At 39.5% G+C, this 20,020-nt stretch overlaps 1 protein-coding gene across 8 annotated transcripts in view; it reads left to right on the top strand.

Moving 5' to 3' along the window:
- fat3a (FAT atypical cadherin 3a) overlaps positions 1–19,006 on the top strand; it is a 335,255-nt gene extending 316,249 nt beyond the window's left edge. For 5 of the 8 annotated variants that reach the window (XM_063492469.1, XM_063492466.1, XM_063492474.1 and 2 more), the window contains 6 exons: positions 2,143–2,296; positions 3,435–4,147; positions 4,462–4,575; positions 5,740–5,799; positions 6,201–6,236; positions 12,271–19,006. In XM_063492469.1, coding sequence (XP_063348539.1) covers positions 2,143–2,296; positions 3,435–4,147; positions 4,462–4,575; positions 5,740–5,799; positions 6,201–6,236; positions 12,271–12,893 — 1,700 coding nt within the window. In that variant the 3' untranslated portion in view covers positions 12,894–19,006. The remainder of the gene's footprint in view (positions 1–2,142; positions 2,297–3,434; positions 4,148–4,461; positions 4,576–5,739; positions 5,800–6,200; positions 6,237–12,270) is intronic. The other 3 variants (XM_063492471.1, XM_063492470.1, XM_063492468.1) reach the window with 2 other exon arrangements.
- Positions 19,007–20,020: the final 1,014 nt, after the last annotated feature.

Here is a 20,020-nt window from a genome sequence, read left to right as displayed (position 1 = left end):
CTGCAAGTGAAAATTGTTTTCTTTCCAAATAAATCTGTCACTGAACTAACACAGCCCTCAACATGTTTGCACTCTCTTGTTACCTTGGCCAGGTCCGCGGCTCCGAACTGTGGTAAGGAGACCTCTGGCTAATACTTTGGGTTCCGTGTCGGGCTCGTAGCCGGGAACTAGCTTTACTGTCTGGGTCAACCTTGCTAGCGAGAGACAGAAAGAGGCTGTTGAAAGGCTGCTCCAGCAGAACTTTATTGTTTCGGAGGAGAACACAAACACAGTGTACAGTCGAGTCTAAATAGCTTACTTACAACTGGGCTCGTCAGGCACTCTTTTTGGCTGCAGTGGTTATTATTATATTTACATGCTTCCAGCTCCCATTTCTGCTCGGTGGCACCTCGTACTTATCTCCTTTTTCTCCCTCCCTCACGCTCACACACACACAGCAGGAGGGGCGGTCCCACACGTTCTCCCTGCTGCAAGGACTACACCGCCCATGAGGCTACAGTCTTAAAGGGACATGCCTGTAACACTCTGCCGTCGTATTAAATAATTTTTTGTATAATAGTTTTTTAAAAATATTTCTTCACATCAATATGCGGGCCGCAAGTAGAGGTGACGTGGGCCGCAAATGGCCCGCGGGCCGCGAGTTTGAGACCCCTGTTGTAGGTGGTACAGGCGCTGCCAAGCCTTTTTGGACAAGACCTGAATGTGAGCAGACCATGTTAGATCTGAGGAGATGTGGACACCAAGGTACTCGAAGGACTGTATCCTCTCCACTGGGAACTCCATTGATGATAATGGGTTTGTAGTCTCTGTGCTGACTCCTTCTGAATTCCACTACCGCCTCCTTGGGCTTGCCGACATTCAGCTGAAGGTGGTTAACCTGGCACCACAATGCCAGATTCTTCACTTCATCCATGTAGGCCGACTCATCGTTGTTGGAGTTGGCGCCCAACACCACTGTGTTGTCAGCAAACGTCACAATGGTATTGGAGCCTTGAGTGGCCACACAGTCTGAAGTGTAGAGGGAGTAGAGCAGTGACAAGAGTACACACACTTGTGGCACTCTTGTGTTGATGGTGATGCTGTCGGAGACGCACCTACCCACCCTCACCACCTGAATTCTGCCAGTGAGGAAGTCCAACACCCACGCACACAGATGGCTGTTGAGTCCTAGATCCCTCAGCTTTGTGAACAGTCTGCCGGGCACTATTGTGTTAAACACTGAAGTGTAATCAACAAACAGCAGTCTCACATAGTTACCCTGTTTCCTTTCCATGAGGCTAAGGGTGGTGTGCAGGAAGTCAGTGCAACTGTCCGGTAGTCATTCCGGCATGAGGGCTTGTTGTTCTTGGGCACAGGGATGATGGTGGATCTCTTGAAGCATGTGGGGGCCAACTGTTGTTTTTGCTCTGCAAAAAGGGTCCCTGGGCCCGTTTAGAGTGTGTTTTCTTCCCATGTTTGCATGAGTTTTCTGCATGAACTCTGCTCACTCCCACCATTTAAGTACATACTACATCAATGTTGCGTAGCTAGGCCCAGGATGCTTTTACCAAATAGTTTTCAACCCAAGTAGTTCACTCCCCTGTGAAATCAGGGTTAATAAATATTAGATATATTTTATTCAGCTTTAGGTAAGAAATATTGCACTTGGTGGTATATTTTCCTTTTTGGGAGTGGGGCCATCCCCTGGGTCTGTTTTTTCTGCACATTTGTGAAGATGTGTACAAGTCACATCTTCTATAGTACTGGATCTAACACCCCCCCCCCCCCCCCCCCCATTTATTTGTATAATATGTGTGTGTGTATATATAAATAAATTATGTATTATTTTAAATAATGTAAGTATATAGAGGGATTAGTGGGTTTGCAATAAAATGAAAGCCAGGAGGGGAGAGTGAGGCAGAGGACCAATATACATTACTGCAGGGCAGTCTGGGCGATGGAGGTGGGGAGCCACATCATGATGTGGCTCCCCACCTCCATCGAAGCCAGCCCCCGGCACCTTTAATGAGTCCTGTAGTGCTCAATCTAAAAATGCTATTATTTTAGGTCAAAATTGTGTGTGTGATTGTATACAAGTGAGTGCTGTACATTAAAAGAAGTGATCTGTTCTTAATGAAGTCTTACACTTTGTCTGTCTCCCAGGGTTCTCATGCAGTTGTAAACCCCAGTACACTGGGGGGCACTGTGAGATGGAGATAACAGCATGTGTTCCCAACCCATGTCATAACAGCGGTGTGTGTAAGCCCATTGGCAATGCATTTCTTTGCAGCTGCAGGAGAGGCTTCAGGGGCCTGACGTAAGTCTGAGTGAAAACACACAAACCTGACATGCACCATTCTGAACAGTTGAGTCACTCTGTATAAATGTCATTCTTACACCCTTTATTGCTAAAGTCTCTGCATTCAGATCCTAGTGTAGCAGAGGTCGATTGCTGCTCACTGAACAGTCACATTAACAAAAAAATTCCAAAGTTTGGATCTATATTCTAATGAAAAAAATAATGGTTGTTTACAAATGATCAAATCCGACCGTTATCAGACAAACATAAAACATTTAGTGCAGTATCTTTCATTTGGTTATTAAGTGTAACTCTGATCACAGCCTAGAGATTAGGGTGACCACAGATTAGAAAGTGGTCACCTGGTGTCTACAATTTAGGACAATTTTGTTTTTGGAAAATTTCATATTTTGTTTATAATTTTTTAAAATAATTTTAAAATATTTTACATATTATTTTACATATTTTATTAATAATTTAGTCTTTAATTTTGTGTTAATTTGTGTTCACTTTGTGTTTTGGAAAGTTTTCAATCCTTAAACTTTTTGAAAGCAGTCCCTCAGATCAAATAAGTTTTCTGTACTATAAAATACATCACGTCTCGCTTCTAGTCACCTTTATAGCGACACATAATAGCCTTTGCTAAAATAGCTGGCAGCCTATTTTCCTAAATATTGGGTGCTGCATAAAATATATATATTTTTTTAAATTTAGTGCAATGACTGGTGCATTATTGAAATGTTATTTTAATTGAAAATGAAAATAGTAAAAGTTTATTTTGGCAATGATGGTTTTGTCCAGTGCAGATTAGATTAGCACTGTCATGTCACATAATTTGTTGTTCAAATACTATATTTTTAAGAACTGAGGAGTCTGTAGTTTAGAAAGCAAAATGTTTTTGATGCATAAATGTTTCCCTTTTCATATATTTTAATTATAGGTGAAATGACTCTTTTTTTCTTTCTCTTTTAAACACATTCTTCTCTCTGATTTTATTAGAAGATAAATGACACTATAGTATGTTGATAGTTAGAAACATCAGAGAAAGGGATTAATGTGAGGCTGCATATGGATACATACTTGTGCAGTTTTTTGTTTATCGACAGGTTTTTCACACTGGTCTCTTCCACTCTATTTCCATCCTTTTATCTTGCAGTTGTGAGGAAGATGTGAACGAATGTGACCGCAGGAATCCAGAGGGGGAGTGTGAGAATGGTGGCACCTGCATCAACACTCACGGCTCCTTCTACTGTAACTGCACGGCAGGCTTTGTGGGTCAGCGCTGTGGCCTGAGGCCTGTTGTTGTCCCCGACATGCAGGCTGGTCACGCTGTGGTTGGTAGGGAGGAGCTTATTGGCATTGCTGTCGTACTTTTTGTCATCATCACCCTCATCATCCTCTTCATTGCATTCCGCAAGAAGGTCTTCCAGAAAAACTACTCGCGGAACAATCTATCTCTGGTGCAGGACCCAGCCACTGCAGCACTCCTTAACAAGGCCAATGGTGTTCAGTTTAAGACCTTACACTGCACCTCAGGAGACCCTCTCAACCTGTACTCAGAGCCAGGTGTGGAGTCTGCGATGTTGGGAGGGGGTGGGATGATGGGACCTCCACAGGTCCCTGTGAGACCCATGGCATACACGCCCTGTTTCCAAGGAGACCCACGTTCCACGCTAGAGAAGATGGCAGATGGACGCAGTGTGGAACATACAGAGATGAGTACCTTTCACCCTGAGTCACCAAGGATCCTTTCAGGAACCACTAGGAGAGGGGTGGTGGTGTGCAGCGTGGCCCCCAACCTTCCACCAGTGTCACCATGTCGCTCAGACTGTGACTCCATATGCAAGAGCCCATGGGATAATGATGAGTGTGAGTGAATTTTATACAATTTGTCTCCTGGTTAGAATAAGTCACTCTTGGTTTACTGAGGCATTGCAGTGTTTACTATGCAGGTTTATTCATGAATTATAGAAGCTTTGTACTAACATTAAATTGTATTTTGCTGCTCAGTCAACAATCCCAGATGTTTGTTTTTTAATGCAGGCTGTAGGACAGGTACACTATCAGTTACAACTGGATCCACTGAAGGCACTACCTAGATATGATGTCTTAATAAATGTTTTTGCATAATATACAGAGTCGTGCTTGCTTTACAATCTTCCCTTACCCCCTGACTTTTACAGGTAAGGTGGACGACATGGCAGAAGAAGTAACATGTTTCTCAGGAAGCAACAAAGGCAGTAACTCAGAGGTCCAGTCACTGAGCTCCTTTCAGTCTGATTCTTGTGATGACAATGGTAAGACACACCCATTAGAAAAGTGCTTCATGATTCTTTGAATACTCTAGTTTGCTAGTTTAACTTTTGGTTGCAACAGGAGTTGCTTTCTTCTTTTTATTCATTTTGCTCACCATTATCCATGCAAAACCAGCCCATCACATTTGGGTTTCACCTTTGGGACAAAATGCATTTGAAATATTTGTGAATATTCTTATACGAAACAAATAAAAGCAATAATAATCAGATAAAAATACCGAAAGACACTGTCAGCGTGGGTAGCAGTGGATAGAGAGGGCAATGATGGGTATATGTCAGAGTACAAGACAGGAGATGAGAGGAGAATGAAAAGAAATGGATAATATTTTGTCACTGAAACTTAAACCGTCATCTGCATTGTCCCATAAAATGTAATATGTATTTTTTTTATATGGCTGTTCATTGTTTCTTTCAAACGAGAATGTTTCCAAGTATACAGAATTTTAAATGGGAGGCGACATCGTATGGTGACCCGCTGCTGAGTGTAGGAAATAGTGGGATAGATATTCCAAGATATAAAAAGTGGTGAGACAGATCATTCACAGACAAGCTAAGGCGTTTTGGCGGCTTTACAAGCTTTTATTGGTAGTTGTGGCTTTTGTGAAGGAGTTGTGTATTTTGCTTTTGTGGGTTTTTTTTGTTTGTTTGTTTGTTTTTTTACAGACAGATTCCTCTGATTAAATTTGTAATTTTACTTCACAGAATGGTAATTCTTCAGAAATGCTAGTTACATTGTTTAAAATCATCAGTTAATTAACTGGAATTTTTTTCCCAGTTGTACAAATTATTTTGCCATTTTCTTTCCTGTGCTTGCCAAAGACGGGTGTTAACACACCTGCTCTTTATCTGGCAAAACTGGCAAGAAGCAGAAGAATGTTAGCTTTATAATGTCTTGTTCCCACATGACTTTCTTTGCTTTTATAAATTTCCTTTGTCTGGCAGTGTGTCTTTTTCTTCCCAACATAAAAACAGCAGGTAATCAGGTGAGGTAGTCCTCTGCAGAGATCAGAGAAAGTAGTGGGCAGCCATAATTAATTACTCGGTCATGAGGACACACTTGACCGACAACATGATGAGCATTTTCAAATCTGGATGCCTATATTTCAGATATATGTTATATATCTGCTCCTTTTCTCTCTCTGCAAGCCTCCATAGTGACCGTCATTCGACTGGTAAATGATGCAGTCGACACAATCGAAAGTGAAGGTACCATGTCTTATCAACTTTGTGTCTCTCCTCTCACTCTCCCATTCTTTGCTAATTTCAATCTTGTAAGTGACGTATTTCACTAAAAGAGGTGTCTTAAGCTATAAGTTGAATGTCCTCTTGCTATGTGGAGCATACTTTATCTTTCATTAACAGACACTCCTACCTACTGTAATTAGATCAGTTTATTGAGTTTATTGTGACTTATTAAGCCAAAGGTTGTCAGGGTTTCATTCCAACTGGTCAGCAGTAGATGACTGCACTAATGGGATCCTAGTCCCTACTGCACTATTTTATAGCAAGTTAATCAGGATAGAATGAAATTCCTGCATATAGCTGCCCTTAAATGGCACAGTACTGGCCATTAACGTTTGTGTCTTGTTGTTTTCTGCATCTGACAGTGTCAGATATGGACCAAGGTCAAACCTTCAATAGAGGTGACTTCCAGCCCACCGACCCCCACCTTTCTTTTACCACACCCTGTCTCTTCATCTTTTCATTTATCTACCTGCAGCAAGTAGACAAAATAAAAATTTCTCAATAAAATCAGCTTAAATAGCATTGTATCAAGACTGGCATGGTATGGGTCATATTAGAATACATGCAATTTACCAGCATTTCAGCAAATATATGAACGATATAAGTCTTGCATTAACACAAATCTTGTGGGAGTGGTGAGTTTTGACATTGCCACAGGCAGGAGCGGCCAGCTAAAAGTAGACAGTGGGTCCTAAGATTGTTGGCAAGATGGAGAGTGATGTTGATAATAAAATTAAGACTGGATATTTTGAAACTAACAAAAAGAGTGGATAATCAGATATGTGGAAGAGTTTTAAAATTGCTTAAAAGAAAAACAGGCACAAATCTAGCACTTCCTGTGCCAGAGACAAAACAGCAGTATTCTAGTACACATTGAATCAAGCAAGAGACACCGCAAGTCTAAGTAAGAATGATGTGGCGGTTTGTAGTTTGTGGCTCAACTACAGGGGGGTGGTGGAGGAGTGGGTTTAGAATGTGGTGTCAGGGGAGGCTGACCAACACAGCTGATCTCCATCATCATGCTTCCCCTATTTGAGTAGGATGCTGGGACCAGACGAGAAAGCTGTGTGGTGTGTGCTAAAGTAACAGCGCCTGCTATTTGGAACCCAACTAACAGGTGTACATTGCAAGTACACCTTGCCATGCATTCTGGGATGCGGTAGGTCGCCATAGATGTGCAAAGTTCAGTATGGGCTAGCAGCTACCTGTAAAGTGAAGATAAATATTTCCAATAGTGTGAAATACAGCACCTTCTTTGTGCACTTTGATTGTTCCTGCCCTCAGATACATCTGGCTGCCTAAATGTTCGCACATGATTTGTATTATTGCAGTATTGTGATATTTGCACACTTATTTCATAGATTGGGTTTGGCTTCAGTTTATATCTGTATTTGTGATTCAAAACTGAGATATTTATATTTATTTATTCTGTTCTTGTTCTACTAAAATAAGTTCAGTGGTATATCAATAAATGAATTGGTGTGGGGGGGAGTTCAGGATAAAAGCAGCTGGAGTAGGCAGTAATGGTCAGAAATTTAACTGGAGTGATATTTAAAACAAATTAAATACTTCAGTGCAGGCTTTTTGATATATGGGTGGGAATTTAACACGTTAATTGCAATTAATTAATTTGAAAAAAATAACATGTTAAAAAAATAATGCATTTAATCGCACTTTGCATTCCAAGCAAAGGGGGACTTTTGTCAATTTCCTGGTATACCGATTACACTGATGCACACATCAGAGCTACAAAAATGGAAGAATCAGAAGAAAGTGCGTTGGTAGGACTGATCAGAGGCACATTTCATTTCAAAAGACTACCCGAGGGAAGCCTTGATAAAAGCATGTTTTTGTGCAAACTGTGCAAAAAGGAGTTTGCATACCACTGAAGCACTTACAGCGAGCGCAGAAACTGTCAGAGCTGTTAGCGCTAGCAGTCCCAGTTTGAGTACCAACAAAAGGTGTTGGCAGCCCAAACTTGATGAAATGACTGGCTTAGTAAGTCAACATCGGACAAACTTACAAATTCTCTTGCAAAATGGATTGCTCTGGACTGTTCCTGGCCCGGTGCATCAGTGCCTACCTGATGTTTTTGTTCCAAGGTCGTTGGACTCCTCTCGTTTGTTTTCGCTCATGGACCTCCATTGCATCCATGGGCTCCACTCACAGCCAGTGTTCAGTTGTGTTGTGATGAAGGATAAACCAGGAGTGAGAATCGAGAGCTCTTGTGTCGTCTTTGTTTGCCTCCACAGTCTCACTGGGCGAACCAGGTACACACAGGGCCCATGGCAATATTACTCTCTTTGTGCTGGGGGACCAGATCCTTGGGGTGGACCGATTTTTGGCGCAGCGTGTTTTGGGGTTTAAAAGCAACATTGTTTCTCTCACTGAAAATGCTATGTCAAGATGAACAGAATCAATTTTGGGGGGATTTCCTTAGCTGGATGATTTAGCATGCATCAATTACATTTTGGATTGATTCTATTTCTTGCATTTTGGAAAATGAAGTTTCACAAGCTATTAATGCTTTTATTTTTATTTATTTATTTACTGTGTAACAACAGAGATATTGATGATTGGATTTGTCATAAAACTGCTTTGTGGCAGGCAGAGCAGGGCCCATATGCAGGACTTTGAAGACAGGGAATGAACATAAAATTAGCTTTATTGCTTTATTTCTTTGTGTGACAATAACTAGAACTAATATGGTCAGAGTGATATAAAGATGAAGCAAGATTAATTTCTTAGCTTGCTAACTAATTAACCCTGTAATGGCTGTGACTGGCTGTTCTGTGTTTTACCCTCCAAAAGTTGGACGTACTATAGTGACGTCGCCCGTTGGTTTCTGAAGTTCAGTTTGAACCCTGTAAAAGTGTTTCCACCATTGCCCTTGTTGTGGAAATTTTAACAATAACCTGCAACACACCCAGTGAGCTTGATTTGAAGCAGGTTTAATAAACACATTGCAATGTGGCGAGAGCATCCCAGTGAAACACTAGGATCATCTTTGAATTGTGGCCACCGCCCTTACATCTTATATGCAGAGACACAGACAAAGAACACAAACTCTTACATGTTGGCCCCTCTCACGGGGGGGCTATACCTTCTCCCTCACAGAGAGAATTATGACCTTGTTTTCTGCTTGGCCATCACCTAAGGATTTACATCCCTGATAAGGAGAAGGAGTCCCACTATCTGTTTAACGTCTCCCATTACAATGGCCTCACTGTGTTAACATTCCACATGCATGCAAACTGGTGACAGGAGTGCTCTTACTATAGTAAAGTGAGAAAGTGATATTACTATAACTAATGTGATATGATTAAATATGTGATTAATACATGAGAAAAGAAATCTGCCTCCAAACCGTCGTGGTAAGAAGGGATGAGTCTGACTGTAAAACTGATTGCTCACTGGCTAAGACGCTATCACTGCAAGGTTGTTAGCCAATGAGTGAGAAAGGATGTACATGGATAGTCATCTTGTTTGAATCATGGCATGACCAAGATTTACAAAATAGATTTAAGTTTTTGTTTTTGAATTTATGCAGAATGAATTTTTTTGTGTGAGTGGTCATTGAACACATTCTCCTCTGAATTAGTAATATTTACTTAAGACTGTCTTTTGGCAGTACTCTGCGATACTCCAACTTTTTTTCTCGATCAATACCTAGTAAGGTTTCTCTGTTGGTAAAGTACCAACTGAGTTTGAATACTTATAACTTATAAAGGCAGCAAATGTGGGGGAGAGCAGTGTGTCTGATGAATCACCATCAATTTAAAAATTCTGAACACATTTTAATGACCACTAAATCCCTGGAATTTTTATTTTCCAGAACAACTGATGAACACAGCAAAACCCACCTTTCAGCCTTTTGTCTATATTAAAACTAGGTTTTTTGGAAACCTAGTTTTTATATGTATGTAAATGTGCCTGTCTCAAAAGCATTTGGGTTAGCCTCTGTTGTTTAAATATGCTGTAGGCTATAAATAAAATACATGCAACAGTCAACACAAAAAGGTTCAGACATTTTTCATAGTGCATATTTGAGGTGTATTTTTTCATTTTTTTTTTTACACAATTAAGTGAGCTACATACTCATACAGGATACACCTTTGCAGTCTTCACTCTCCTCTCCTCTGTCTTCCAGATACATTTTATTATTTCTAAAAGGTGCACTGAGATTGATTTCCAGGTCACAGGAGGAGTATGGAAGACAGAAGAGATGAGAATGCACAAAAACAACAGTAATGAGAAAAACCGGTTTCCTTTTGTTTTTATCTGACTGTCAGTTTGCATATCATGTATTCTAATGGTCTTATCTGTGGTTCTATATTTTTATTCCTTTTGTTGTTTCACCTTTTTGAATTCTGGAATTCTTTTAATTTTTGGATCAGCCAATAAAACATTTTTTTATCGTTCACTTTGCCTGCCTCAGCACTTCTCCATTTGGGAATAACAAGAATAACACTTCTCTCCAGTTTTATGCTTGACTGCCCTTTTCAAAACAGTTTCCAGTGACAGCTTTATATACCATCAGTACATTTGTGGAGGAACATTGACATAAAAGAAGCTTTCCCAACAGTTGTTTTTATGGTGTATCTATCAGGTGTATAGTCAGGGACAGACCTCATAAATGGTCTGCATTAAAATTAAAACCGAAATCAGAAACAAATGGTTCTTACTGAAATTATTTTGTCTACCTGCTGTATCTTTGCCCCTATAGCCCTGTAGTTTGTCATGGGTAAATTCCTCATCTCCTTCTCTGGTCAAAGCTTTGTATAGATATGTTATTCCACAGCTTGTCTTGTGCTGCGCTAAATAGGCCACGGTGGTGACCACTCTACTTTCCACCCTAATGTGCCAGTTCTTGTGTTATTAAGTTTTCCCATTAAGTTTTGTTTGTATTCTGTTTTTATGCATGGAAATCTTTTTTTGTGTTTCACTGGCATTTTTAAACTCATTTATTTTAAATGAAATCTGAATTCAGTTTTCAGAGTCATTAGTCAATTATTCTTTCAGTAAGCCAAACTTAAGTGATAAGAATGACTATTTATGCTATGCCAGAGGACTACTGATACCATGGGAAAGTGTATTCAAGACGATGCATTCAAGTGAGACAGGAAGTTTCTCTTAATCCGAAGAAATTCCATTCCATTAAAACAATTAACCAGTCTAGGTAAGTATATGTCTTGCTGTGATTTCAGGTATGAAGGCTGACCTTAAGATCAAACAATCCACTGGACATATATAGTAAATGGAAGTGTATGCCATGGAAATTGTTTTCTGACAGTGGTTGGACAAGCAAATATTTAGTCCTTTTTGAAACACCGTAATGTAATTTAAATTTGTTTTTATTTTAAGAGCCAGTTCACACAAAGCCTACATTATAGAAAAACCCAGTGATCCCCAGTGGACAAGACAGCTATTTGACCAGTTCTGACCTTTCTGACCTTCTGACCTTGCCACTGACTGACAGGAAAGCAAAGAACAAGCACAGAGAAAGAATAGAAACAACATAATAATAAGCATGTGGTAGATTGGTGGGGCAAGTAAATGCTTATCAGAAACGTGCAGCTTAAGAGCTGGAATAGGGCTTAATACTTTCAGGAAGAAAGAGCACCAGGTTAATGACATACTGTAGTGGCAAATAATCTTTTTTTTAGTAATTTATTCTACAAATCTGCCCCATAAATCTCAAATGTTGATATTTTCATATGTACTCACGTATTCCATATTAAATTCGGGGCAGCAATGGTCTCCCCATGTGCAAAGCTGTGGTTTAGAAATTAGAGCTGCTTGTCTACTAACTAATAGTTTGATTCAGCTCAATCTTCAGCTCCTCCATGTAAACGTTTCCTTGGGCAAGATACCGAACCCCAATTCCATCCATCAGAATGTGTGTATGTTTGTCCAAATGTGTCCTGAAAATCCCCCAAACTAAAACGATTTCCATGGAATATACTTAGTCTCATTATAGATGGATAGAGAGAGAGAGAAGGAGATTTTTAAATGACTTCCTTGCAGATAATTTACAAGATATGTTATAATGCTCTAACTGAACTGAATGGATTTCTACTGTTTTGTTTTTGTTATTATTGTTTGTTTTGTCATTTTATTTATTTCTTTGGGGGAAGGACTGCATGGCTTGTGTGCTGCCAATTCTTCAAGAAGTTGAGCATGCTGTCACATTTGTAACACCAATCTGCAAAGTGCATGCCAGACCTAACAGGTTTTTTGTATAGACTATGTCTTGTCCTATTCCTGAATTTCAACACTTCCATGTAGTGTTGATGTTACCATGCCCATCTGGGGCTTACTGAAGGCATGTTTCCATGCTCCAATTCCACATTGGAGTGTTTGCTCTTAAATGAATTTTTATCATTTTTACAGTTCAGATTATTGCTAACCATTTCCCCTTCTACCGTCTAGCATATCACTGGGATACATCAGACTGGATGCCAAGCCCGAGGCTCTCAGACATTGAAGAGGTGCCAGGCTACGAGGCAAGTCATGGAAACGAAGTAGCAGGCTCGACCCCTTGCCTTAGCGAAAGTACTCGAGAACTGGAGTCAGATTACTATCTAGGGGGCTATGACATCGACAGTGACTATCTCCCTCCCCACGAAGAAGAGTTCCTTAATCAAGACCAACTGCCACCTCCACTGCCCACAGGTGAGGATTATACTGAGCCCTATGCACCATTTTCTACCAATACACCACTTTCCAAGGAGAGCACACTGAGCACAAGACATCAGCATGCCAGACCATATTTCCACCCTAGCCAGTACCTACCTCCCCATCAAATACCCACTGGGGAGGCGCCAAATGAAATTTTTAGCTCTTCATTGAGTGGGCGAACACCAGGAAATGGGGACACTGATGACTCTGTGTCCCGAAGTATCCGACTGTCCGTTGGTGCATCATCAGCCTCAGACATGTCAACCCCCTGTGGGCTGGACGACTCTGAACATGGCAGTGACTTTGACAGTATGGATGAGCTTCATCGGGGGGTGACCATCATCACGGACTCACAGCAACAGACTGAGGTGTGATTAGCTATACAGCACAAGAGTACCAACCAGTGGGAGCATAGCAGTTGTGCAGATAGAAGATGCAAAGGATTCTGTTATGTCTGGGCAAGGTAAACTTCTTCAGCAGTACTAGGTACTGCTACAACTATATACATTAACACTCATTTTTAAAAAATCACCATTTCACCTCACTGAACAGTGACCAACAGAATAACAATATTAACTGGATTGTCAGTTCTAACCCCACTGTGTAGACCAGTTAGGAATGATTTTCCTACTGTAATAGGAATTTACTTGGAATATGAAAAGAATGGGATAGAGAATGTGAACATGAAAGAATGATTATGGATGTGGTAGACAGATTTAAAACAAACAAAAAAACTAAAGGGACAATGATTTAAGTGACACATTTGTATGTTTTTTTGGTCCTTCGCAGAAGCCCATCGGACAATTTTTTTCTATTTAAAAAAATAAAATAAAATAAAAAAAATGTAAATTTTCCTCCATGCTTTGTAAACTTTGTAGTGTGCTGAACTGTACAGACTGTAAAGTATTTTGACCTCACTGGTGAAAAGTATGAAAACATACTTTAAAAGCCGTTTTTGTTTCAATGTAAAATGTGCCCATCCACACCTCACCTGTATGCTCCCTGCTCCAAATCTTTAAAAGACAATTACATTTCAAACTTTCTCTTTCCTTAGCTTGAAAATTAAATTTTTCATCATTTTTTTAAAATTCTGTTGTGTGTGGATGCCAAAAGCTGCTGTAGTTGTTAATGTATGATAAAAATCTATTATAATAAATTGTACTAAAAATTGATATTGAAATGTTATGCATACATAAGATAAAGAATTTATGTTCAATTTTTAAATAGAATGGGTATCCTGGGATTGATATTTAATTTTCACCCAGTATTGTTTTATTATAAGGATAACATGCTTACCACCTTCACTGACTATTGTGTTCTGTTCATAGTTATGGTCATCTTGTGTTTTATAATTTCATTAGTTTTATTCACATTTGTATAACCTCTGCCTTCGGTTCCCTCAAGTACTTTCAGGTCAGTTCAATTTTGAGGTACTCATACGTTTTATTGAGAAATGGAGGAGAATATTTCCCTACATTTTTAGAACTGGTTTGGATCAAAGGTGCTGAGAAAAAAGATTCCACGCACCTCCACTTTCTTTAATTTTGTGTGCAACACATTCTAAATTCTATCCTCATGCTAAGATGTACATTCAGATTAAATATAAAATAAAACAAATACAACCTGAGTAAACACAAAATATTAACTTTTGACTTTTAACCTCTTCAAATATCTTAAAGAAACTAAATTTTGCACAACTCTTTTTTTCGTTTTTTTTTTTTTAAACTGTGAACATATCTTGATGATATCTTATGGGTTTTTGTTGTTGTTGTTGTTGTTTGTTTAGGTTTTTTTGTACAACTATTTTGGGGCCGCAATGTTGATGGTATAGGCAAAAATTGCTCTTTGTTATGAAAATAGTTCTCACATCCATAATGTGTCCCACAAATCCTTTAATATTTTACCAGGATGCCCTCGTGTGTGGAGGATTAGTCGTCTTCTACATTTGAAGTGTAGCTACAGTCTAGTCTCTGAGTCTGTATCTGGGCCATCCCAGAGCATTTTATAATGCTTCTCAGACAAATAAATTTTCTTACTCCTCTCTTTTAGAATCCCAAGTCTGGTTCTGATGAAACCCTGTGTTTCTGAAAGTGGTCTGTGTAGGTGATTGAAGATAGGTGGCAGTAATTGGTTATGAATGTGTCTAGTTCTACAGCATCCAATCAATGCAAATACAAAAAAGCAATCAGTGTTTTTTAGTCATAACTGAAGGCTAAATACTGCTTCACATAGGGTCAATTGGTAGGTTTTACATTACATAATTGCTTCCGCACATACAAATGTCATTCCATTTTAGTTGTCTTACTCAGGTTTTCTTGCTAGAATTTTTTCAGGATGTAGCACAACAGAACCAAGCAACCAAAACAGAACCAAGAAGGGAGTCAAGACTATCATGCAACACTAGTTTAATTCATTCACTATAAAGGTAGGTCACATTAGTTGAATGCTTTATACAGCATTACTCATTCACCCATACAAGCATCTTCTTTCTATGCTTTTTCTACTTTTTCTGTCTAACATTCACATGTATTCATGCTCTGATGGATGCATTCAAGAGCAACTTGGGGTTATTGAAATAAAAAATAAAATTATGTGCCCTATTGGCCAATAAAACACAAAAAATAAACAATTGGTTTAAAATAATAATAATAATAATACTTCAATCAAATTGTCAACAGAAAGCTTCAGGCCCAGACTCACAGGAATGCCCCAATCAGGATTTGAACCTGGAACCTTCTTTTTTTTTTTCTTTTTTTTTTTTGCCTGTCCCGTTTGGCTCTTTTGCCATCAGAATTATTGTCTAAAGGCGAAGAAAGATGCCCAACGGATTTACTTTACCAAATTGACCATCCCAGCCTTGCCGTAATGGTCCATTTGATTCACCTTTTATTGTTTATTTTATTTTCACTTGCTGAATACGGGACAGACTTGACTGGGGGAAAGAAAGGGGAGAAAGAAAGAGGGAAAGAAAAACAGCTGAGAAGAGGGACGGGGAAAAAGGGCAAAAAACAAAAACCAACAGAATAAGCAGACAAAAAATACATATATCGATCACCTGGATCACCTGTTGAGAAAGAAAAAAGAAAACAAGCAGAAGAAAACGAGAGCAATAGAATAAACAACATCACAATGATATATGGGAATATGACAGTAAATACTAAATATTAAACATTATTGTGCAGCACGTAAGATCGACAGCGCACAGTGTGCTTTGAGGTAGGAGCCAAAAAGGGTGTAGTTTGTGTGTGTGATCACCCGTGTGTACACCTGTGAGCATGGACGCGCTTGTTTTTTAAAAGGTTCCTTCATGTAATGATCTGCTAGAGGGTGTGGGGGGCCACAGCCCCATTCTCCAGGGCATGACGCAGGTATGGAGGAGATCAAAACTCCAGACATCCAGAGGCCCCCAGAACACAAGAGACCAAGGAAGACCAACAGAGGGGCCACTATCCCAGAAAGAGCTGAGGAGAGTCCCAGATGAGGGGTCACTCAGCAGCCGCGGAGCAGAAGCCAGGGGGGGTTGCAGTGACGTGCCCGTGAGCTCCGCCGGCAACCAGCTGTGCCAGAGTGACTGAGCCCCAGGCCGAGAGGCCGAGGGCACCCCATCCCCGAAGGGGCCCGAGCGAGCCCCAGGCTCCAGGCCCCGATAAGCAGCCACCAAGGAGTGAGCCGGTGTGTACCTGGACGCCCATCCCCGGACACAAAGAACCACCAACGTACCGATGTCTGAGGGCGTCCGCCACCGGCAGGGGAAGTGGTGGGGGGAGATAGGCCTCCAAACCTTGGAGGGCCTCAGATGTCCCCAGAGAGGTGGCGTCTGATACCCAACCTGACATATAGACACAGACATACAGGCACACACAGATACAAACATCCATTCCCACCCTCATGCTCTCATAAGCAATTACTCCACACTTAACCAACGTGGAGACAGATATAAAGAGACGCTGTACACACAATCACACTCCCCAAGCGTACTCTAAGAACCGGGTCTAGGTACCCTTGTCCCTGGAGGGGGAAACTGCACCCAGACCCAGGTGGTGTTACCCTTTTCCCTGCGGTGGGGAGAAGCAGACCGCCCCGACTCCGCAGCAGCAGGGAGGCCCCACATTCCAGAACCTGGAACCTTCTTGCTGTGAGGTGATAGTGGACCTCAGGAGAGCAGGTCATCCACTAATTACTAATAAGGTTATCTTTGTCACTACATCCCAAAGTAATGCTCGTCTGAATCCCAAGTTGCTCTCTGGGTTAGGGAGTGTAAATGTGTGTGATAGAAAGCTCCTAGGTGTAGAAAAAAGTGTTTGCATGAATGAGTGTGAAATGAATGAGGCATGTTGTATAAAGTGCTTTGAATGATCAAGTAGCGTGTTGTAAGAACCACTCCATTCAATGTGCTGCTATATTTAAAATCTCATGTCCATGTCATTGTCCATGTCTGTATGACCTCTGTTCCTTATCTGCATTGTATAGTTCTGTGTAAAAGTCTTCTGAAAAAGCCCCTTTCCTGATGTCATGATTGGGGTGTTTTTTGTTGTTTGTTTTTTTTAAGGATGAAGTAGGTCTTTGTGTTGTTGTTGTTGTTGTTTTTTAACCTTTTTTTTCTTTCTTGGAACTCTTCCATTTTTGTCCAGTCTCTTTCTTATTGTTGAATCATGAACTCAAGTGATGCCTGGGTTCTTTTGTGACCTGGAGGAATTGTTGACGTGCACTTGGGCGGAGTGGTGAACCTTCCAACAAGTTGCCAGCCTACCAAAATCAGTCCAAGTTTTCTCCATTTGTTGATAATGAATCTCACTATTCACTTTGTAACCCTTTACAGACTGATGCCAATGCCTTTGTTTTTCATCTTTTCTAGAGCTTCTTTCTGGCATGATGTTTTGCTTCATGATACCATTTATCGTACTTCACTTTATCAGACACATTCTATTTAAGTGACTTCTTGATTCAAGAGGTCTGGCAGTAATCAGGCTTTGCCGTGGCTAGTGAAACTGAACTCAGCTTTCCAATTCATATGGTTTGTCAAAGTTAATAAATGGTTCAAAAAGGAGTAATTACTTTTTCACACAGGGCTGTGCCAGTTTGGATATTGTTTTCTCTCAAAGTCATCATTTAAAAATTACATTTTGTATTTACTCAGGTTATCTTTGTGTAAATTTAAAATTTAGTAGCTGGGATTGACTCCAGCCCCACTGGAACCCTGATACAGAAGAGCACGGATGGATGGATGGATCTTAAACATGTAAATGTGACAAATATGCAAAAAAAAAAAAAAAAATCAGAAGGGAAAAAAATACTTTTTCACAGCACTTTTTGAGCACACCTATTCTCCTATTTCGCTGTTCAGAGATTCCACAGGATTCCTCAAAGTTCAACAGGTGCCTGTCTCTGCAAGAACCATTCAGCTCAGCAGTCTCACAGACCCACTTGAAAATGGTCACCATTGTCCCATTAAAAGTATATATGACATCCCAGGTAAAGTTTCACACAAGATTCCCTAAGCTCCCTAAGCTTCCCTGAGTTGTTTTGCACTGGATGAATGGAACTGGAGCCTCGTCACCTCGTCTCTCTATATACTGAACTGTATATAGCAGAGATGACAACAAAGTTTACTTTGACCATCTTTTTCTCTTATTTAACAAACACTGGTCAATCTGTGATCCTTCTGACGATATATGTCAAATTTAACCCATAAATTCTATGTAGAATGATTTGCAAAGTATATATAATAAAACAAAGTATGAATGTATGTTTAAAAGTGGCTTATTCACTAAAGCCTTAGTCAGTAAGGCTAAAAAAGTGCCATATAAATGCCAGTCTATTAGTAATACTTCAAACATTCTTGAAAAATAATGGCAGATTATTATATAGTAAAAATTAGTCTTGCATTTGCCTGTATAATAGTTTCGAAATAGTTTCTAAATGCAGTGCCATATGCTGAAGTTTTACTATAGTAAAAGACATAACCTGTCTAGTTAAAACCTTTAAAAAATTGAACTGAATAATGCAAAGCTTCAGGGAGTAGACATGTTTTAAGGCATTGCAAGTGTTATTTTGTAGCATCTGCACCATATCTAAAGAGACAAGTTAGATCCTTATCCAGGTTTACTATATCCTCAAAAATATTTGGCTGCTTCATCTCACCAGTGTACTGTACTATTGTGTGTCTGATCCTGTAAACCAGGCAGCTCCTTTCCTTTGTAAAAGATGCAAATGTGTTTTGAAATTTGTACAGTGTACAGAGCTAGACGAAATTCTGCCTAGATGAACTGTCTTTGTGTTTTTCATGTGCTATTTGGATGGATGTGGAGAGTTTAAAATTTCAGTTAACTCCATTGCACATCTGCCACTGATTGCGTGGTCAGTGCTATTTTTACTCTTTAACCACTACTTTTAAGGTCCACATGAATGCAAAATCAAATTTAATAGGTTTTGGACAGTATTCTGTTTATTCCATTCCAACATATGTTCTTGCTTTTGATAAAAGATGTTTATGGCAATGCGCTTTTTGTACATTTTAATTAAATTCTGATATTGTTTTCAGGTTGTCTGGTGGTGGTGGTGGGGTGGGTGGGGTTCCCCCCATAACTTTAGGCAGTTAAAAATCTGCCACCAATCTACAGAAATTATGTACAATAAGTAAAAGAAGTGTATTTTTAAAGAGTCTTTTTAAAACTCAGATCAGAAAATACAATATTATTTTGCACCATTTCAACTGTCCTCAATGCTAATATAAATCCTTACAACACTGTTTACACTTTATCATGTTAAGTACACACAACTAGCATATGCTACTACTTCATAAAGTATCATTCATGTCCTGCTGTTATCCAGAAAGCTTAATGGTAGCCTAAATAATGATACAATGATATTCAATAGTATATTTAATAATAATAATCCTTATAATTATGATAATTATAATTATATATTATAATTATCATAATTATAAGTATGAACTGCAGGAGAATGACAAAATTCATGGTAAAATTATTGAGAATGGCATGAAATTATGTACCTCAATCTTACAAATGGTTAATTGGGCCCATGCCTAGACGAATTTTTGTTACGTGCTAGGACCAGTTCTGTTTACGGTATACATGCTTCCCCTAGGCAGTAAGTTTAGAAGGGATAGGATACATTTTCACTGCTAGGCAGATGATACCCAACTTTATCTATCCATGAAGCCAGATAGAACACACCAATTAGTTGAACTGCAGGAATGTCTTAAAGACAAAAAGACCTGGATGACCTTTAATTTTCTGCTTCTAAATTGAGATAAAAGTGAGGTTACTATACTCAGCCCTAGAATCTTATAAATATGGTGTTTAACCAAATGCTTATTCTGATTTAGTAGTCTGTCATCTGTAGTATGTTTTTTAACATAACTATATAATTCATCAGTACCATCTGAAGTAAACACATACACTACCGGTCAAAAGTTTTAGAACACCTGAATTTTTTCAAGTTATTTATTGCAGTGGTGAACTGCCAGAGGTTAAAAGAA

Source organism: Pelmatolapia mariae, linkage group LG14, assembly GCF_036321145.2.
Source record: "Pelmatolapia mariae isolate MD_Pm_ZW linkage group LG14, Pm_UMD_F_2, whole genome shotgun sequence".
NCBI lineage: Eukaryota > Metazoa > Chordata > Actinopteri > Cichliformes > Cichlidae > Pelmatolapia > Pelmatolapia mariae.
Note: the sequence above shows the minus strand (reverse complement) of the source record. Positions and strands in the feature narration are given on the sequence as shown.